Source organism: Engystomops pustulosus, chromosome 4 (assembly GCF_040894005.1).
Source record: "Engystomops pustulosus chromosome 4, aEngPut4.maternal, whole genome shotgun sequence".
Taxonomy (NCBI): domain Eukaryota; kingdom Metazoa; phylum Chordata; class Amphibia; order Anura; family Leptodactylidae; genus Engystomops; species Engystomops pustulosus.
The window spans coordinates 84684418-84700114 of NC_092414.1; the positions used below are offsets into that span (position 1 = coordinate 84684418).

General features: G+C 41.3%; 1 protein-coding gene across 3 annotated transcripts in view; it reads right to left on the reverse strand.

Annotated features, from left to right (window-relative positions):
- POC1B (POC1 centriolar protein B) overlaps positions 1-15697 on the reverse strand; it is a 44547-nt gene that overhangs the window by 9423 nt on the left and 19427 nt on the right. For all 3 annotated transcript variants that reach the window (XM_072146535.1, XM_072146533.1, XM_072146534.1), the window contains exons 9-10: positions 12879-13031; positions 11056-11139 (exon numbers count right to left, since the gene is read on the reverse strand). In XM_072146535.1, the coding sequence (XP_072002636.1) occupies positions 11056-11139; positions 12879-13031 (237 nt within the window). The remainder of the gene's footprint in view (positions 1-11055; positions 11140-12878; positions 13032-15697) is intronic.

Consider the following 15697-nt stretch of genomic DNA (forward strand, 5'->3'; position numbering starts at 1 on the left):
GTTAGCTCAGCTCCACTAAAGTGTATTATGATGAGCATACAGCTAGGAAAGGTGACTTATTTCTCCCCTTATACCACCACCTTGCCAAAGGGGTAGGACAGGGCAGTGCCTGACAGCAGAGTAGGTTGGGATGCCCTGGACAGCCACACCAACTATAGCACAATGCCCCCACGCATGATAAATTGTACTTCTATGTGACAACTTTAGTAATTCCAGCCAGCCTCTTGTATGCGGGTCTCTGCACTGAAATGGCTCACTGTGCAATATATTTACAGGGCCATAAAGGGCTTAGTCTGCTTAAACCTACAATACCAGATCAATAGATTAGATGATTTTTATAAAAAATATTTCCAGGTTATCTAGATTTTAAAAGCTTACAAAATCCAGAAATTTTTACTCTGGTCACTAAAAGCAACCGCTGTTCAGCTGACCACCTAAATGTGTACGAGACCTCCCAACTCCTCAGACAGCAGATGCTGGAGGGAAATCACTAAATGTTGGAACTCAAATACCAATCCTTTTCCTCTTTAGAGATTAGCAGCTGCCAGAGGTAGGTAGGTGGTCTTTGTGGTCCATTAATTTAAACTTGTAATGGAGATTTTGCCTTTGCAGGAGTACAAGAACTCTGGTAGAGAATTGTGGGAAGAAAATATGCAAATAAGTTTTCCAGGGAGGAACACTATGGAGGTCATTTACTAAGGGCCCGATTCGCGGTTTCCCAATGTGTTACCCGAATATTTCCGATTTGCGCCGATTCTCCCCGAATTGCCCCGGAATTTTGGCGCACGCGATCGGATTGTGGCGCATCGGCGCTGGCATGCACGCAACGGAAATCGGGGGTGTGGCCGAACAAAAACCCGGCGGATTTGGAAAAACCACCGCATTTAAAACAAAAAATCTGTCGCGGCGCTTGCACTTACCTTCACTCAGCCCCAGCCGGTGAACTCCAGCGCGTTCCGATGCTTTTCACATATTGACAGTAGCAGTTATGTCTTCTGTATTAAAAGGGGTTGTCCCATGAACCAAGTAAGGCCCTAACCTGTGGATGGGGCCTAACTTGCTGATTGGTGGGGGTCTCAGTGAGGAGACCCCACAGATTACGAGACTGAGGGGTCTGATGGGGTCCCAGGAACCCCAGTTAGATCCCCTCGTCTCCCTAGGAGATTAATGGAGCAGACGGCTGTGCATGACCGTTCTGCTTCATACATCTCAATGGATGATACTTGCAGCTTCCTGTTGAATGACAGCAAGCAGAGTATTTCGGGAAATTGTAGAACTTTTCATTAAAGCTAACACCACTGACCTATATAATTGCTTCCACTACTGATGACACAGTTTATCCAATCTGAGCGGAGCATGCCTAGAAATCTCTCCATTGACCTCAATGAGTCATCTCCAGTCTATTGCTACTTGTAGTCATGACACTGCTGTAAAACGAAATGCTAGATTGTAGTTAAAGGCGCGAAGGAAGCTCATGCAATATGGCATCCCCAATAATGATGTCCATAAAAACTCTACCATCCGTTAATAAAAACGGATTAGAACCAGTGATAAACATTAAAAACTGGTTTTAATAAATCACATCTAGCATATACTTAAATGGTAAGCCTATTATTATCCTGACACACATTGGCGGCATTTTAACATTCTTCTAGTGCATTCCTGTTGGACTTCAGTCATAATATGCGTTTATCACTTGTGTAACATTTATTAAAAGGTTACATAAGCAAATAGTGACACAGTGTGAGAGCTTATCTGGAACCTAAAATATGAAAGCGGATGTCATCCCTAATTTAATTATGGAAGACAGGGCGTCTTCTGCATTGAGTGACTCACATGAGGGAGTTCCAGTACTATAAACAGAAGGAAGGAAATTTCTAGGCAAAAATTATTCCTGCATTGATTTATTTAGCACCCAGGTATAAATATAGCAACAGGAACAATATATATATATATAAAGTCCCTGAGCGCTATTTGTGGGACCACTTTCCTTCATAAGATTTGTTGGTATCTTGTGACCAAGAAGGATTTACATGGGCGATTTGGATCTCAATTTCTTTCACAGATATACTGCCTTAGCTGGCCCTTTGGAGTCGGTGCAAATGGAGCCGCAGAAAAGGCAACACCTACACTACCTATGGAAATTACACACCAAGCCACACAGACAGGGGATAAAAAAGTAACTATCTTTTCACATATTTCTTTGTAAATTAATAGTTTAGATTCAAATAAGAAGCATTGTAATTTATTTTTTTAGAGTCCTCTCATGTATGCTCATTTCAAAGGAGCTAGGATTATATGGACAAAGTGTGCAATACCAATAGAAGTATATAGGATCCAAAAAGAAATCATACTTCATAATACTCAATTCATTATAAACAATATACAAACTTTATTAATTGGCCATCAAGAAAACAAGGTTAAAAACACACATTAAAAACCACAAAACAAAAGATGTGGCGATGGTCAATAGTATTACAGTACATGATAAATACTATCCAAGTATCAAACACATAACAGTGCATACAATTTGGCTGTAACCAGTTGTATTACCCACCAGGGTGTTGCATGTAGCCAAAATTGTCTAAACCAATAAAATAAGACCACCGCCACAGCACCCCGACGCACATTTCGCCGTCGCTTCCTCCAGGGGGTGTAACGTGCGTCGGGGTGCTGTGTCGGTGGTCTTATTTTATTGGTTTAGACAATTTTGGCTACATGCAACACCCTGGTGGGTAATACAACTGGTTACAGCCAAATTGTATGCACTGTTATGTGTTTGATACTTGGATAGTATTTATTATATAGACAAAGTGGTCTTGGATCCACAATCTCCAGTAGGGATGAAGTGACCCACTTAAGTCCAGGGCCTTCCAATTTCAGCAACACCCAAACTTATGATACCCTGTTCAGAAGTGGAATACTGGAACCGGACCACGCACCCAGCAATACCGATCGCAGGTGCCAGCACCGATTGCGGGTGTTAACTTTACTGCTGGCAGTTGGACTGAATCAGAGTGCCCTTGCCAACAGCGTCAGACCGCCCCAAAATGGTGGCGCATGCAAGATCAATTTAGAAGTCGCCAGCATTATCAGTGAGGGGCTTGAGCAGGACCTGACTAGGGAAACATCGGGTTTGAGGGACCCAAACTGGCAGTTTGGTATGAACTTGAACGGTGCCGTTCACGTCTGCTCATCCCCAATTTCCAGATTTCACATGGATTCACATGACAGTGAATGGCAGTGTCAGGGATAGCCAAGGCCTGTGCTTGGAAATTTCCAGCACTCCACTATTAATGCATGACGCAACGCATGCTCATCTTACTGTTCTAACCGTTAGTGAGAATGGGACACCACTCTCTGTATAGCTGGGGGTCCTATCCAATCAGCTTGTGAACCCAATGTTATGCGAAGGAAATAACTTACTAAATTGGTTCAACACCTTTAAATATGCAGGATTATTATAAAACTGCTAGATACCTACTAAAGCCTTACTGTTCTCCGATTTCTCTGATGCTGCATTTCCATGTATTGGCATTTCTACTCCTTGGCTCCTCTTCCTTTATCCATAGATATTTTAGCTATAGTCTATATTCACAGAATTCAGATCTGGCATTGAACGGGGTGGGGGTGGGGGGGAGTTAACAGACAGAATAAGACTAATAAAAGGGGATGGAGGCATATGCGTATTATGAATCTGGTTTCTCTATCCTGTAATAGAAACAGGAAAAAATAGGATGCATCACAGGCCCTATGTTTGGACATGTGATCTGTCATTTTACAAGAAAAATGTGGATGTAAACAGAGCCTTAAAGGAAACCTACCATTTCAAATGGTAGGTGTAAGCTGTAAACACCGAGCACCAGCTCAGGGTGAGCTGGTGCCAATGCTTAGTTTCGTTAGTGTTAAAACCGTGGTATCGCGGTTTTAACACTTTTTAAACTTTATAGCAGAAGCTGCTTTGGCGCTGCGCGCGACCGTGCGCGCGCAACGCCTGCGGCATTTCCTATGTAGGCGCACGCACGCAGCGCCGAAGCAGTTTCTGCTATAAAGTTTAAAAAGTGTTAAAACCGCGATACCGCGGTTTTAACACTAACGAAACTAAGCACCGGCACCAGCTCACCCTGAGCTGGTGCTCGGTGTTTACAGCTTACACCTACCATTTGAAATGGTAGGTTTCCTTTAAAGGGGTATTCTCATCTGGGAATTCACAAGCAATTTAATTAATCACATATACACACACACACACATTTCTTAAATTAGAAGTTATTAAAAAAAACATTTACCTGTGTGAAGATAATTTCTCATGTAGTCACATGTTCCCTTAGAAAAAAGACTGAACTTGGATACTACCACTTACCACAAAGAAACAAAACATTTTTGTAAATGAAATGTCCGAGAGTTCCTGTATGGCCCACAGCCGTCCTGTGGTAATGATTGCTTAATCCAGGTGGTCAGGCAGGGCTCAATAGTGTAGGTCTGGCCACTGCTGCCCAAGTGCATGGTGGTCGTATCCGAGGAAGCCATCTTGTGTCTAAGGGACAACATGGCTACATTTATGAGAAATTATCTTCACACAGGAACATTTTTTTTTTTAAAGGAAACCTACCACTTGAAATGGAAGGTTTAAGAAGAAAACACCGAGCACCAGCTCAGGGTGAGCTGGTGCCGGAGCTTATTTGTTAGTGTTTTAAACCGCTGTATCACGGTTTAAAACACTTTTTAAACTTTATAGCCGGCGCAGGGAGGTACGCGCTCGGCACTTACCGTGCGCGCGGCTACATAGGAAGTAAAGGAGAGCCGCGCGCATGGTAAGCGCCGAGCGCATACCTCCCTGCGCCGGCAATAAAGTTTAAAAAGTGTTTTAAACCGCGATACAGCGGTTTAAAACACTAACAAATAAGCTCCGGCACCAGCTCACCCTGAGCTGGTGCTCGGTGTTTTCTTCTTAAACCTGCCATTTCAAGTGGTAGGTTTCCATTAAATAACATCCAATTGAAGAAATGTTTACATATGAAAAAATGAATTAAAATTAAAATGTGAATGACCAGATGGTAATAACCTTTTATCAGTTAATTAGAAGGACGGTAATATTTCCTTTTCCAAGAATCTACATTCTCTATTGAGAAATAACATATTAGTTGCCTGCATTGCTGCAGAAACAATGTGCCATCTTTCCATGTGATTGCTGCAGCCAGTCACTGGCCTCAGTGCTCCTGTGCCATACAGCAGCCATACTGCCATACTGAGATAAACAGGCTGTTGGAGACCATCAAAATAACATAAGGTTACGTTTTGTTGTTCTCTTCTTGTTCCCGTCTTTACTCCACTTCTGACAATTATAGGGTTCAGTTTTAGAAGACTGATCATTAAGGGTCTTTTGATGTCTGGCATTATGAGGTCCCAATCTATACAAAAATTTAGAATTTAGTCCATGACTGGTACAGTGGAGGGTACTAGAAGAAGCCTTCTTTTGGGCACCGGCATACTCTGAAATATGCCTCTTTAACATTTATGGATATGCCTCTTGAAGAGTATTCTTACGGATGTTATAATTGGATTAAATCCACAAATGCAACTAATACCAAGCCATCAACAAATAAATCTAATGCTCAGGGTCAGCAGCACACATTTTACTCTGGAGCGTTCACAGGAGGATTAGGTTAACATCTTGAAATCCATCCTAATGAACACCATGAAAACCAAGCACCCTGTTCAGTAAACAACAGTTTCAGACTATTCACATATTCATTAATCCATAAAGAAAATGTGATCCATTAATTGAAAATTAGATCTAGCAGCAGCTATGACTGCGTATCTATATTAGTTACCATGCACTCTACATATACATGAGATTGCAGTGCACGTATTACCAAAGGTTAAAGAAGGGGTAGACAGAACTCTAGTGGGACAGATACAGGCTCAAATGGAAAGGATGAGAGTCTAAGATTGGCATTCTCACACCTCCGATCTGATATTTAATTGTAAACCATGTGCACAAGCCCTTAAAGGGGTATTCCCCCGAAGGAGATTCTTAAATATACTCAGGATAACAAAATAACCCATTCTTTAATCGAATGTATTAAACAAAAATGCAACATTTCACAGATATGAATCTCAAACCTGTCTGTATCAATCCTGGTGTATATAATATTGGTTATCCTGGGATCCGACCATAAATCAGAAATCTAGAGTCTGGCAGGACAAACTATTTTCCTGTCTGACGCTGCAGTGAGCTTCTCTATGCATTGGTCTCTCCCCTTGCAGTCCAGGATGAGCTCTCACACTCACACACTACCTGCCGACAAACAGCAGCGTGAGGAGAATAAGTCTTCAAGCTACCTGCAGATAAGGCCTTTATCCAGGGAAGAGTATAACATATACATTGACAGTGTATGTTATGGCTGAGATAGCAGAACGGAGAATGTCATTGTGTGTTAAATGAAAGTGTATATAAAACATGGACCCTGACAAACCACGTTGTCAGCTCCAAGAATCTTATAGCACAGAGGAATCATGAAGTGTCTGCTTAGAGAGTCCACGCCCACACTCTGGAATTTTAAACTGACCATCACTGAGTGATAGGAATAAAAACCGTAATAAAACTAAAAGTAAAATTGTAAAGTAAGTGATTAAAATTGATCTTTATTGTGTAAAAATCACTATGGGATTGTGAAATTGAGAAATTATTTTTTTTTAATGTGAAAACCCCTTTAACGAAGTTTTCCAGAACTATAAAATGCTTTGAAATCTGCTTCATGGAAGGTACTTAATCTTCAGAGCTAACCAGGTCCTATCATGTATAAGAGATGTGATCGTGCACTAGGGCATGATCACTGAAAAGTTCATTACAGTATGCAACTGCTAACCCAGACTGTCATGAACTGTCATGTTATTCAATTAAATATTTTTTTGCCCAGCTGAGATTTGAATTCACAACCTGCACTCTCTACTTGCCATAGAGATACAGCACCTCTTTCCCTATTGACACAAGCTCAATGCACTGGTATATTAAGATGGGTCTTCTCAGAGATCTCTCTATACATGACTACATTTTCTTTTTTTTTTCAAATATATTAATTATAAGACACAAAATAAGTTATACATTTTATATTCACATTGCCAGGACAACCATTACAATACATACAATAAACTGTCATAACAAACTAAAAGCTCCTTCTCAACACGTTGGCTGAGCCCCACCCCCAGACGTTTGCGGGTTTTTTTTTTTGTTTTTTTTTACAGCTTTATTGCGGCTTCAAAGGTATGATACAGCTTTAAAGTATATTGAGGGGTACATTACCGATAAATTTTACATAAGAAAAATATACATGTATGTATTCTGAACATTCTTTGATTCACCACGATTGCATTTTCTCTATTGTAGCCACCAGAATAATCTGTGGGATGCTAACAGCACGTCCCCTAAACTGAAAATTTACAGTATAACTTTTAACAGTAAATCTAGTACATATCCCTTATCTGTTACTCTTATTAGCAAACCTGCGGTATGCATCTCTCTTTGTTGTATAGTCACCTCCCGCTTATTCTGACTATCTTTATATGATCATGAGTGCTCCTAGTGTACCCTTTATCTCTTCTGAGCACTCAAAATACTGGTATTGGTGCAACCATAGTGCCCCGCCCACTCTATGACATTACCAGGTGGCTACATGACATGCCTCAACCGGCGCTCTCAGGAAACGTAAGAGGATATGCAGAGAAAAGAGGACGCCAGTAGGTGAGTGCCAGTGGGTAATTTTTTTTTTAATGTATGTGCGTATATGCTGAGTGTGGCTTTTTCAGCACGAAAATTTTGCAGCATATATATATATATATATGGTATGTCATACATAAGGATTATTTCCCATGAACAGGATCCTTCACTTACACAAATAAAAACATATACACCTCCATAATTTAACCCTAAATACCAGCACAAGGCTGAAATGTGAAATAAAATCCTTCTGTCATCCACAGGGGAGAGAAATCCAGCTACAACTTTATGCCAAAGGTCACGGTGTCCTACTTCTATATTTTCAAAGTATGGTAACTGTGCATGTGATATGGCCTGCTCATAAAATATACTGTAAGGACTAGTCTTTACTTATATACACATGACCATCATCTGCTGAAAGGGTACCTAGGGCCAAATATAAGGCATCTCATTTTCTAAGCTGTTTATATGTACTGTACTTTGATGTCCTCATAGCATGAAATAAGGGTAAAATTGATTCTAGTATGGGTAAAAAAAATGTGACCCTTCTATTTTTATTTGTGCCTCTTAAATGATAAAATAGGTTGCTTGCAACAAAAAAAAGAAGTAAATAGAGTTCATGATCTGGAGATGTCCCCAAAACAAATATACCGTATATTCCGGCGTATAAGACGACCTGGTGTATAAGACGACCCCCCTACTTTCCTGTTTAAAATATAGAGTTTAAGATATATTCGCCGTATAAGACTACACCTTTTCCAACGCATACAAAACACAAAAATACAAAAATTTAAAAAAAAACTGATTTGAATTTAACATGGTCCTTTTTTTAATTTAAATTCTTATGACATGCAGGTATATAGCAGGAAAACTGTCGCTCATAATCATAAGGCATACAACAACAACATTACCATTACAGCACAGCCCCCAGTAGTATACAGCACAGCCCCCAGTAGTATACAGCACAGCCCCGCCCAGGATTAAAAAAAAAAAAAAATAAAACTTATATACTCACCCTCCGGTGGCCCCGTTGTGCTGCGCTGCTCCCCCGATGTCCGCGCGGCTCGTCTTCAGTGTTCTGCACCGTCTTCTTTCTTCTGCTGGGCGCCGCCATTGATCTTCCCCGGCAGGCGCCTAGTATGACGCGCCGCTGCTGGGAAAAACATGGCAGCGCCCAGCAGAAGAAAGAAGACGGCGCGGAAGACTGAAGACGAGCCGCGCAGACATCGAGGCCAACAGAGGGTGAGTATGCGCCCCGATGTCTTTTTGAGGCTGCCGGCAGCCATCGCTGTAAAAACACGGCGGGCGGTCGGGATTACCGGCGTATAAGACGACCCCAGAGAAGACAGAAGATTTTTCTGTCTTCAAAAGTCGTCTTTTACGCCGGAATATACGGTAGTTAACATCTTGTCTATAAATCTAAAAACGGCTTACAGAGTTTCCACTAGTGGACTGGGCAATGCTGTGGATATGCTGCTTCTCTGTGGGGAACCCACCTGCTACTACAGGAACCAATATCTTTTTACATTCATAGACTGTAAGCTCTTGCAAGCAGGGCCCTCACTCCTATTGTTCCATATGACCGTTTGTAATGTAATATTAGATTTGTATAAGTCCCCTATGATTTGTAAAGCGCTACGGAATATGATGGCGCTAAATAAATATTATTAGCATCATTATTATTAACAAAACCCAATCTGGATAGGTTATCCATATTTAGGTCTACAACCCTAACCTGATACATAAATAAAAAATAAAAACGATACCAATAACTGCCGAATAAATCTTGTAAAATGCTATTGATGTATTAAAACCCTACACAAATGACAAGCCATTATTATGTAACATTTCATTTGTGAAAGGTCTATAGACAAGGATTATTACATTGCCACTGCAGGTTGTCAGACACATTGGGGATTTGGACTGTGCCAGCCGTATACTACTGCACAAATAAACCCTCTAAATTAATCTCTAAAAGACAAGCTCTGACCATGACAGCCTCCCAGGAGAGAGGGATCATGCCTCTGATGACAGTAGCGATGTCACTCTGAGCAGAACTATTTTCAGCTGTAGTGTTCAGAGGACTAGTGGGGAATAACTGTAAGAAAACCAACACTAGTGATGTTGCTATTAATATCAGCCCTGCGGAAGTCTAGCTTTTCATTGCCTCTCTTTCTAAAGCTTGGATCTTAAGGGAGCCATGGACATCAGCTGCCAGTCACTACAACATGTTGTGCCATTTTTTTGTTCTTACAATATATAATGCATATTTGGGCTGTACATTTTCAGCACCTACTGGTGCATTATTACCCGATGAGATTTAAAGGATATGTACATTTTGGCATCCCACTGTTAATACAGAGATAATCTACTTAAATGTATCATTTTGTAGTTTACTGTATTACTTCTTCTCTGATCCAGATTAAAAGCCTTTATGAAGGAGAATGGCCTAGCAATGGTGCCGAACAGATGCATGCGAGATCTGCTCCGTTCTGAAGCCGGCCAGACCCAGCATATACATGATCAGCCCATTGAGGCCCATCAAGCTATACTTCATCAACATTCACTACAAATACAACAGATCTTTGACATGGTGGATAATATGGAAGACCACAATAGATAGTAAAAAAGGTTCCTCCTCAAGATCATATGGCTGCATTGTGCAAGGTGTTTAATGGAATACTGGGAAACCCAGCAGAAGTCGCCATTCAGCTAGGCAGGGTTCATAGAGACCTTGGTCCTAGGAATCCCAAAGACGACAGACCATGTGAGGCGATATGCAGCATCCATTTTTATTCATTAAAGGAAATCTTTAAAACGTTTCAAATGAAAACGTACTACTATATTGTGCAACTGCTGTAAGTAAATTCTGTTTATGTACAGGCAGTCCCCAGGTTATGTGTTAGCATTTTTTTTACTATACCTTTTTATAAAACCAATTACTGGTGGTACCCTACTTAAGGACACCGGACTTACAGACAACCCGTAGTTAAAGACGGACCCCTCTGCCCCCGATGACCTCTGGTGAAGCTCTCTGGATGTTACTATAGTCATAGATTGCAATAATCAGCTGTAAAGTGTCTGTAATGAAGATTTATTGATAATCCTTGGTCCCATTACAGCAAAATAATGTGAAACTCCAATTGTCACTGGGGTGAAAAAAAATAAATCTGCCTAGAACTACAATTTATAAAATATACAGTTTCGGCTTACATACAAATTCAACTTAAGAACAAACCCATGGACCCTACCTTGTATGTAACCCGGGGACCGCCTGCACTCTACAAAGATTTATCATTTCTCTTACATTTTTATATATTTTTTTTTTTAACAATTACCTGCTCATTGGTGGCAACATTTGTGACATCTACAATGGGAGGATTGAAGGCCTGTGTATCTGCTACTTCAAACATGGGATTTATCTGTAGGATATAAAGTAACATGACTTATGACAGAAATAAAAACATACAATTGTAATATAGCTACGGCTTGGACTGGTGAAAGCCATATTTAAACAATTCAATCACAAAAGGATATGGAGAGAGTGTAATGAATAAAGCAGTCTATGGGGACAAGTAAAAACTAACAGATATAAACAAAAGGAAATCAAACACTAAAAAAAAAACCCCCCAAAAAACCCAAAAGCTACAAATACTCACCCCCGCTTCTCTTCACCTTTATCCCAGAGCTGTCAGTCGCTAGTCTTCTGGGAGCATGGGAAAGCAAGGTGAATTCAGTGTATAAGGGAGTGTATAATTAGCAGCCCGGAGCAACGGACGTCTTGTCCCTGCACTGCTAATTATACGTTTTTCTAGGTGATCCCGGCATGTCAAACCTAGCAATGGACAGCTAAGAGGTTGATTTCCTTTTACACTGATTGTTCATAGGAAGTGATGGCCTGACAATATATATGCCTTACAGAAAATAACTCCCAAATTTAAAAATTCCCAAGTGCAAGGCATGAGCCCATGACCTCTAGTGAGATCACTGCATTCAACAAAACAAAAACCTTTCCTCTTTACTCCACCACAAAATGTTAAGCCATTTTCAATGGAGTGAGTGGAGAAAACTGCTGCCAAACTCCTCTGGTGGCAACTAGAAAGAACAAGAGTCATCATGCCTGATCTGCTCTTCCCTCAAAAGGTTTAAAGGTTTTACGGCCCACCATATGATATACATAAGATAGCTGACAGGAGTCTTATCCGAGTGTCTAGTGGTACCCCATCTGATATCACATATAGTCTGCATGAGCAATTGACAGTCCTTCTAGTAGTGTTCAAGAAAGATGCACAGCTTTTCACCACAAATCCTGCCAGTACTCCTAACACAAAATCACGCACAAAATGTAATTTAACATACTTTAATACCTGTATATTTAACTGTCTGAAGTGGTTGTTTAGCTCAAGCCTCAGACAAGCACATTATTTCTATCTCTATAGCTCTCACAGCAAGCAGAATTGTAGAACCACTTTTTGGCAGACATGAAAGATGGAACTTTTCACCGTACAGAAACAGTGACACCTGCTGTCCCTTTATGCACATTGCAACTGCACATGATACAAACTTCACACCACAGTAGGTTTTGTTGCTTAATTGATAATACAACTAAAGGGGTTGTCCTGCTAAAAAAAAAAAAAAGCTTTAATAAAGCTTTACTCACATGCTGCGGCGCTCCTGATACCCCATACCTCGGTCCATCTGAGCAAAAAAACTTTCTAAAAACTTTTTGGTGGCCTGGCACGCCCGTCTCCTGTACCAGCGCTGTATCAGGCACTGGTGAGTAAAGTTTTTTTTTTCTTTTATAAAAAGCCCAACTCAGCCGGGCTGCTAAATTTTTTTTTAGAATAGTTAGACAACCCCAATTCTGTGTATATTAACATATACTGCTGCAGTGCTGCACAATTGCAAAATGCAATGCATGTATGCAAAACTATGACCTTCTGTGCCGAAACGTGTTCATACGTGAACACAGCATTTGAATATGAATATCTAGAATTTTACAGTTCATTTTACAGCATGTACAAACCATAAACACATGCAGCCAGAAACCCTGTCACAAAACCAGGGTTTAAAAACTGCGGCACACCCTAAGCGCAAAATCTAAGAGTAACATAATAGTGTACAAATGTCATATATGAAAAGATAAAGATACAAATATTACCTCAATACCATGTCCATTTCTTCTGTGAAGATGAGGAGACCGCGGATAAATATCATTTAAATGAGGCGGCTCTTCAGGAAATAGTCTTTTCTGTTGCATTTTATTTATTTCTTTATTGTCAAATACGTCAAAATTTGTTTTCCAGACCAAAACCTATAACACAAGTAAAAAATAAATGGAACAGTTCTATACAATTTTATGTGCATAAATCCCTCTATATCACCTAATAGCAGACAAGGTAGTAATGTATATATTAATAAAGGGAACCTGTCATCAGGTTTTCACCATTAAACCCAAAAGAAGGTTCCCTCAGAAGTTTTCATATTTTGTCCCATGCCATTTTGTTAAAAAAAAAAAAAATCCATAGCGCAGATACAGCTAAAAATCAGATGCTGGGACTTTACCAGGAGACTCGACGAATAATAAGGGGCGTGTTTTCTCAGCTCCCTCATGTCCCCTTCCCTCAGAAACGGGGGAGACGTTGGCTGTCTGCAACTTGCTGAACAGAATTCCTGAAGGAGGGGGTTAGGTAGATCTGAGCTTTGAATTCTTATATGAAAGAAGGGGGAATAGTATGAAGACTTATGTGGGAATCTGTCATTAGGTTTGAAGGTGAAAACCTGTCAAAAGGTTCACGTTAACCCTTGTTCAAATAACAATGTCACACCCACATCGATATAGCAGAAACCCGCTGTTTTGAGTCCCTGACTGATTTCAGCAGTGACCAGCCCTAATTACAACAGAAGAATACAGGCTTTAGAAGCAGACACTGGGTGCTGGAACAGAGGAAGCAGGAAAGTTGATTAGAATTATTTTAATACACCGCTACATTTGGACAAGAGAGTGAATACACCCATAAATACTTTTCCAGTGAGCTACAGTCGTGGTCTTGAATGGAAAGGAACACGTCTAAATAAACTTTTGAACAAAAGGGTGAAAAATAGACAGTTTCAACGTTAATTCAGTGGATTTTTTTTTCTTTGTTTGCATTTCTATTCTGGAACACCATGTGTGAAGGTACATCTTATAACACGCATTTGTGCAACAATTTTATACATACAAAGCAAATAAAATGGAATAAAAATGTTGAACAGAGTGGGGAGAAAAGGCAGAGGCGGGAAGAGGGGAGAGGGGGGGGGACACTTGTATCCGCTAATGTGGAGTACTCAGGGGCTGTATATTACGTTTATGCACTCTAAGTCAAGGCGTGTTTCACGCTAGATCGTTTGACCTCCGCTGACGATTCTTCCATCTGTTGAAGCAATAGGATTTCCGCAAAACATGCAGACATGGTTGGGCTAAGGCTATATTCACACTGCCGTTGCCCGCCCGTACCGTAGCGGGCAACGGCAGTGTACGGGGAGAGGAGGAGGAGGTGAGCGCAGCTCACCCCCGCCCCTCTCCATAGCAACCTATGGCGCACGGCCCCGTATTACGGGAAAAGATAGGACAGGTCCTATCTTTTTCCCGGGTACGGAACGGTACGGTGCCGCACGTGTGCTGCACCGTACCGCTCCCGTAGGGTGCCGTGCGCCCATAGGAGTGTATGGGGGACGTATATCGGCCGTATATACGTCGGCCGTATATACGTCCTCCATACGTTCGTGTGAATGTAGCCTAAGTGTGGTTTTCCAAAGCCTCGGGATCAGTGAGCTTGTTGCTATTAGCAGAAAGTCCAATAACAAGCGTTTGCTTTGGGTACAGATAGAGAGCATAGATAAAAGCAGTTGGGCAGGGTCATTGTGAAGTTGTTGACCTGCCAGTTTTCTGATTAGGTTCACTAGTCCAAAAGGGATGCAGTTCAGGGCATTCCCACCAAATGTGCAGCATAGAACCAGTAGCCTGATGACATTTCCATCAAGCGGCAGGGCAGGAAGGATATATGGAATGAAGTTTGGCTGGAGGCTCTGGACCAGTCTTCTGGGGTGAATGTTTTGTTGAGTTCATTCTCCCAGGATCTCAAAAAAGGGGGAGCTGGCTCCACCCATCTGTAAGAAAATACTATAGATCACTGAGATTGAATGAGGTATCGCGTTAGGGGAGGTACATAATTGCTCAAAGGGCCTAAGATTGCAATGTAGTTTGAGGTGGCCCTTGTTGGTGTTATAAACGTGTGTCAGCGGTGTGTATTCCCAGGATGCTCGTGAATGGGGCTGAAGTAACGGCATATGAAGTGGAATAAGTGAGGGACCCTGCAGGAGGCTCCTGAATACATGAGCGGAGGCAGATTTGAGGAGAGCCAGAAATCCAGGTTGGCAGCCTGTTAGTGTTCAGTGTGTTATCTCTAGCTTCTCTGGTAGGAATGAATCCCACCTGGTTTGTGTGAATCAGCTCTCCCAAGAGGAGAGCCACTCGGCATGATATTAGTTTAGTGTAAATTTGTGTGTTAGTGTTAATTAGGGAGATTGGCCTATAGCCAGGGCATAGTTGAGGATCTCATCCCTCTAAGTATGACCGTGATATGTGCATGTAAAAAGGTAGGAGGAAGAGGGCTGGAGGGAGAAACCGTGTTAAATGTGGCCAATAGGTTATGGGAAGTTTCATCAATCGTGGTCTTATAAAGAGCTACAGTGTACCCAGTATAAGCTGGCCTTATTCCCGTGGGAAGGGATTTTATCACCATTTGAAGCTCCTCCATGGAGAAAGGATATTCTAGTTGCTCTGTATCCTCCCAGGAAAGTGTGGGTAGTGCCATATCCTGGATATATTGCGTTAGCAAGCGCATGGGGCATGGAGAGGCAAACTGGTCTGATGGAGGAGGAGTGGGGGTAGAGATTGTACAGAAAATGATAATAGACAGAGAAAGCTTCTGCAATATC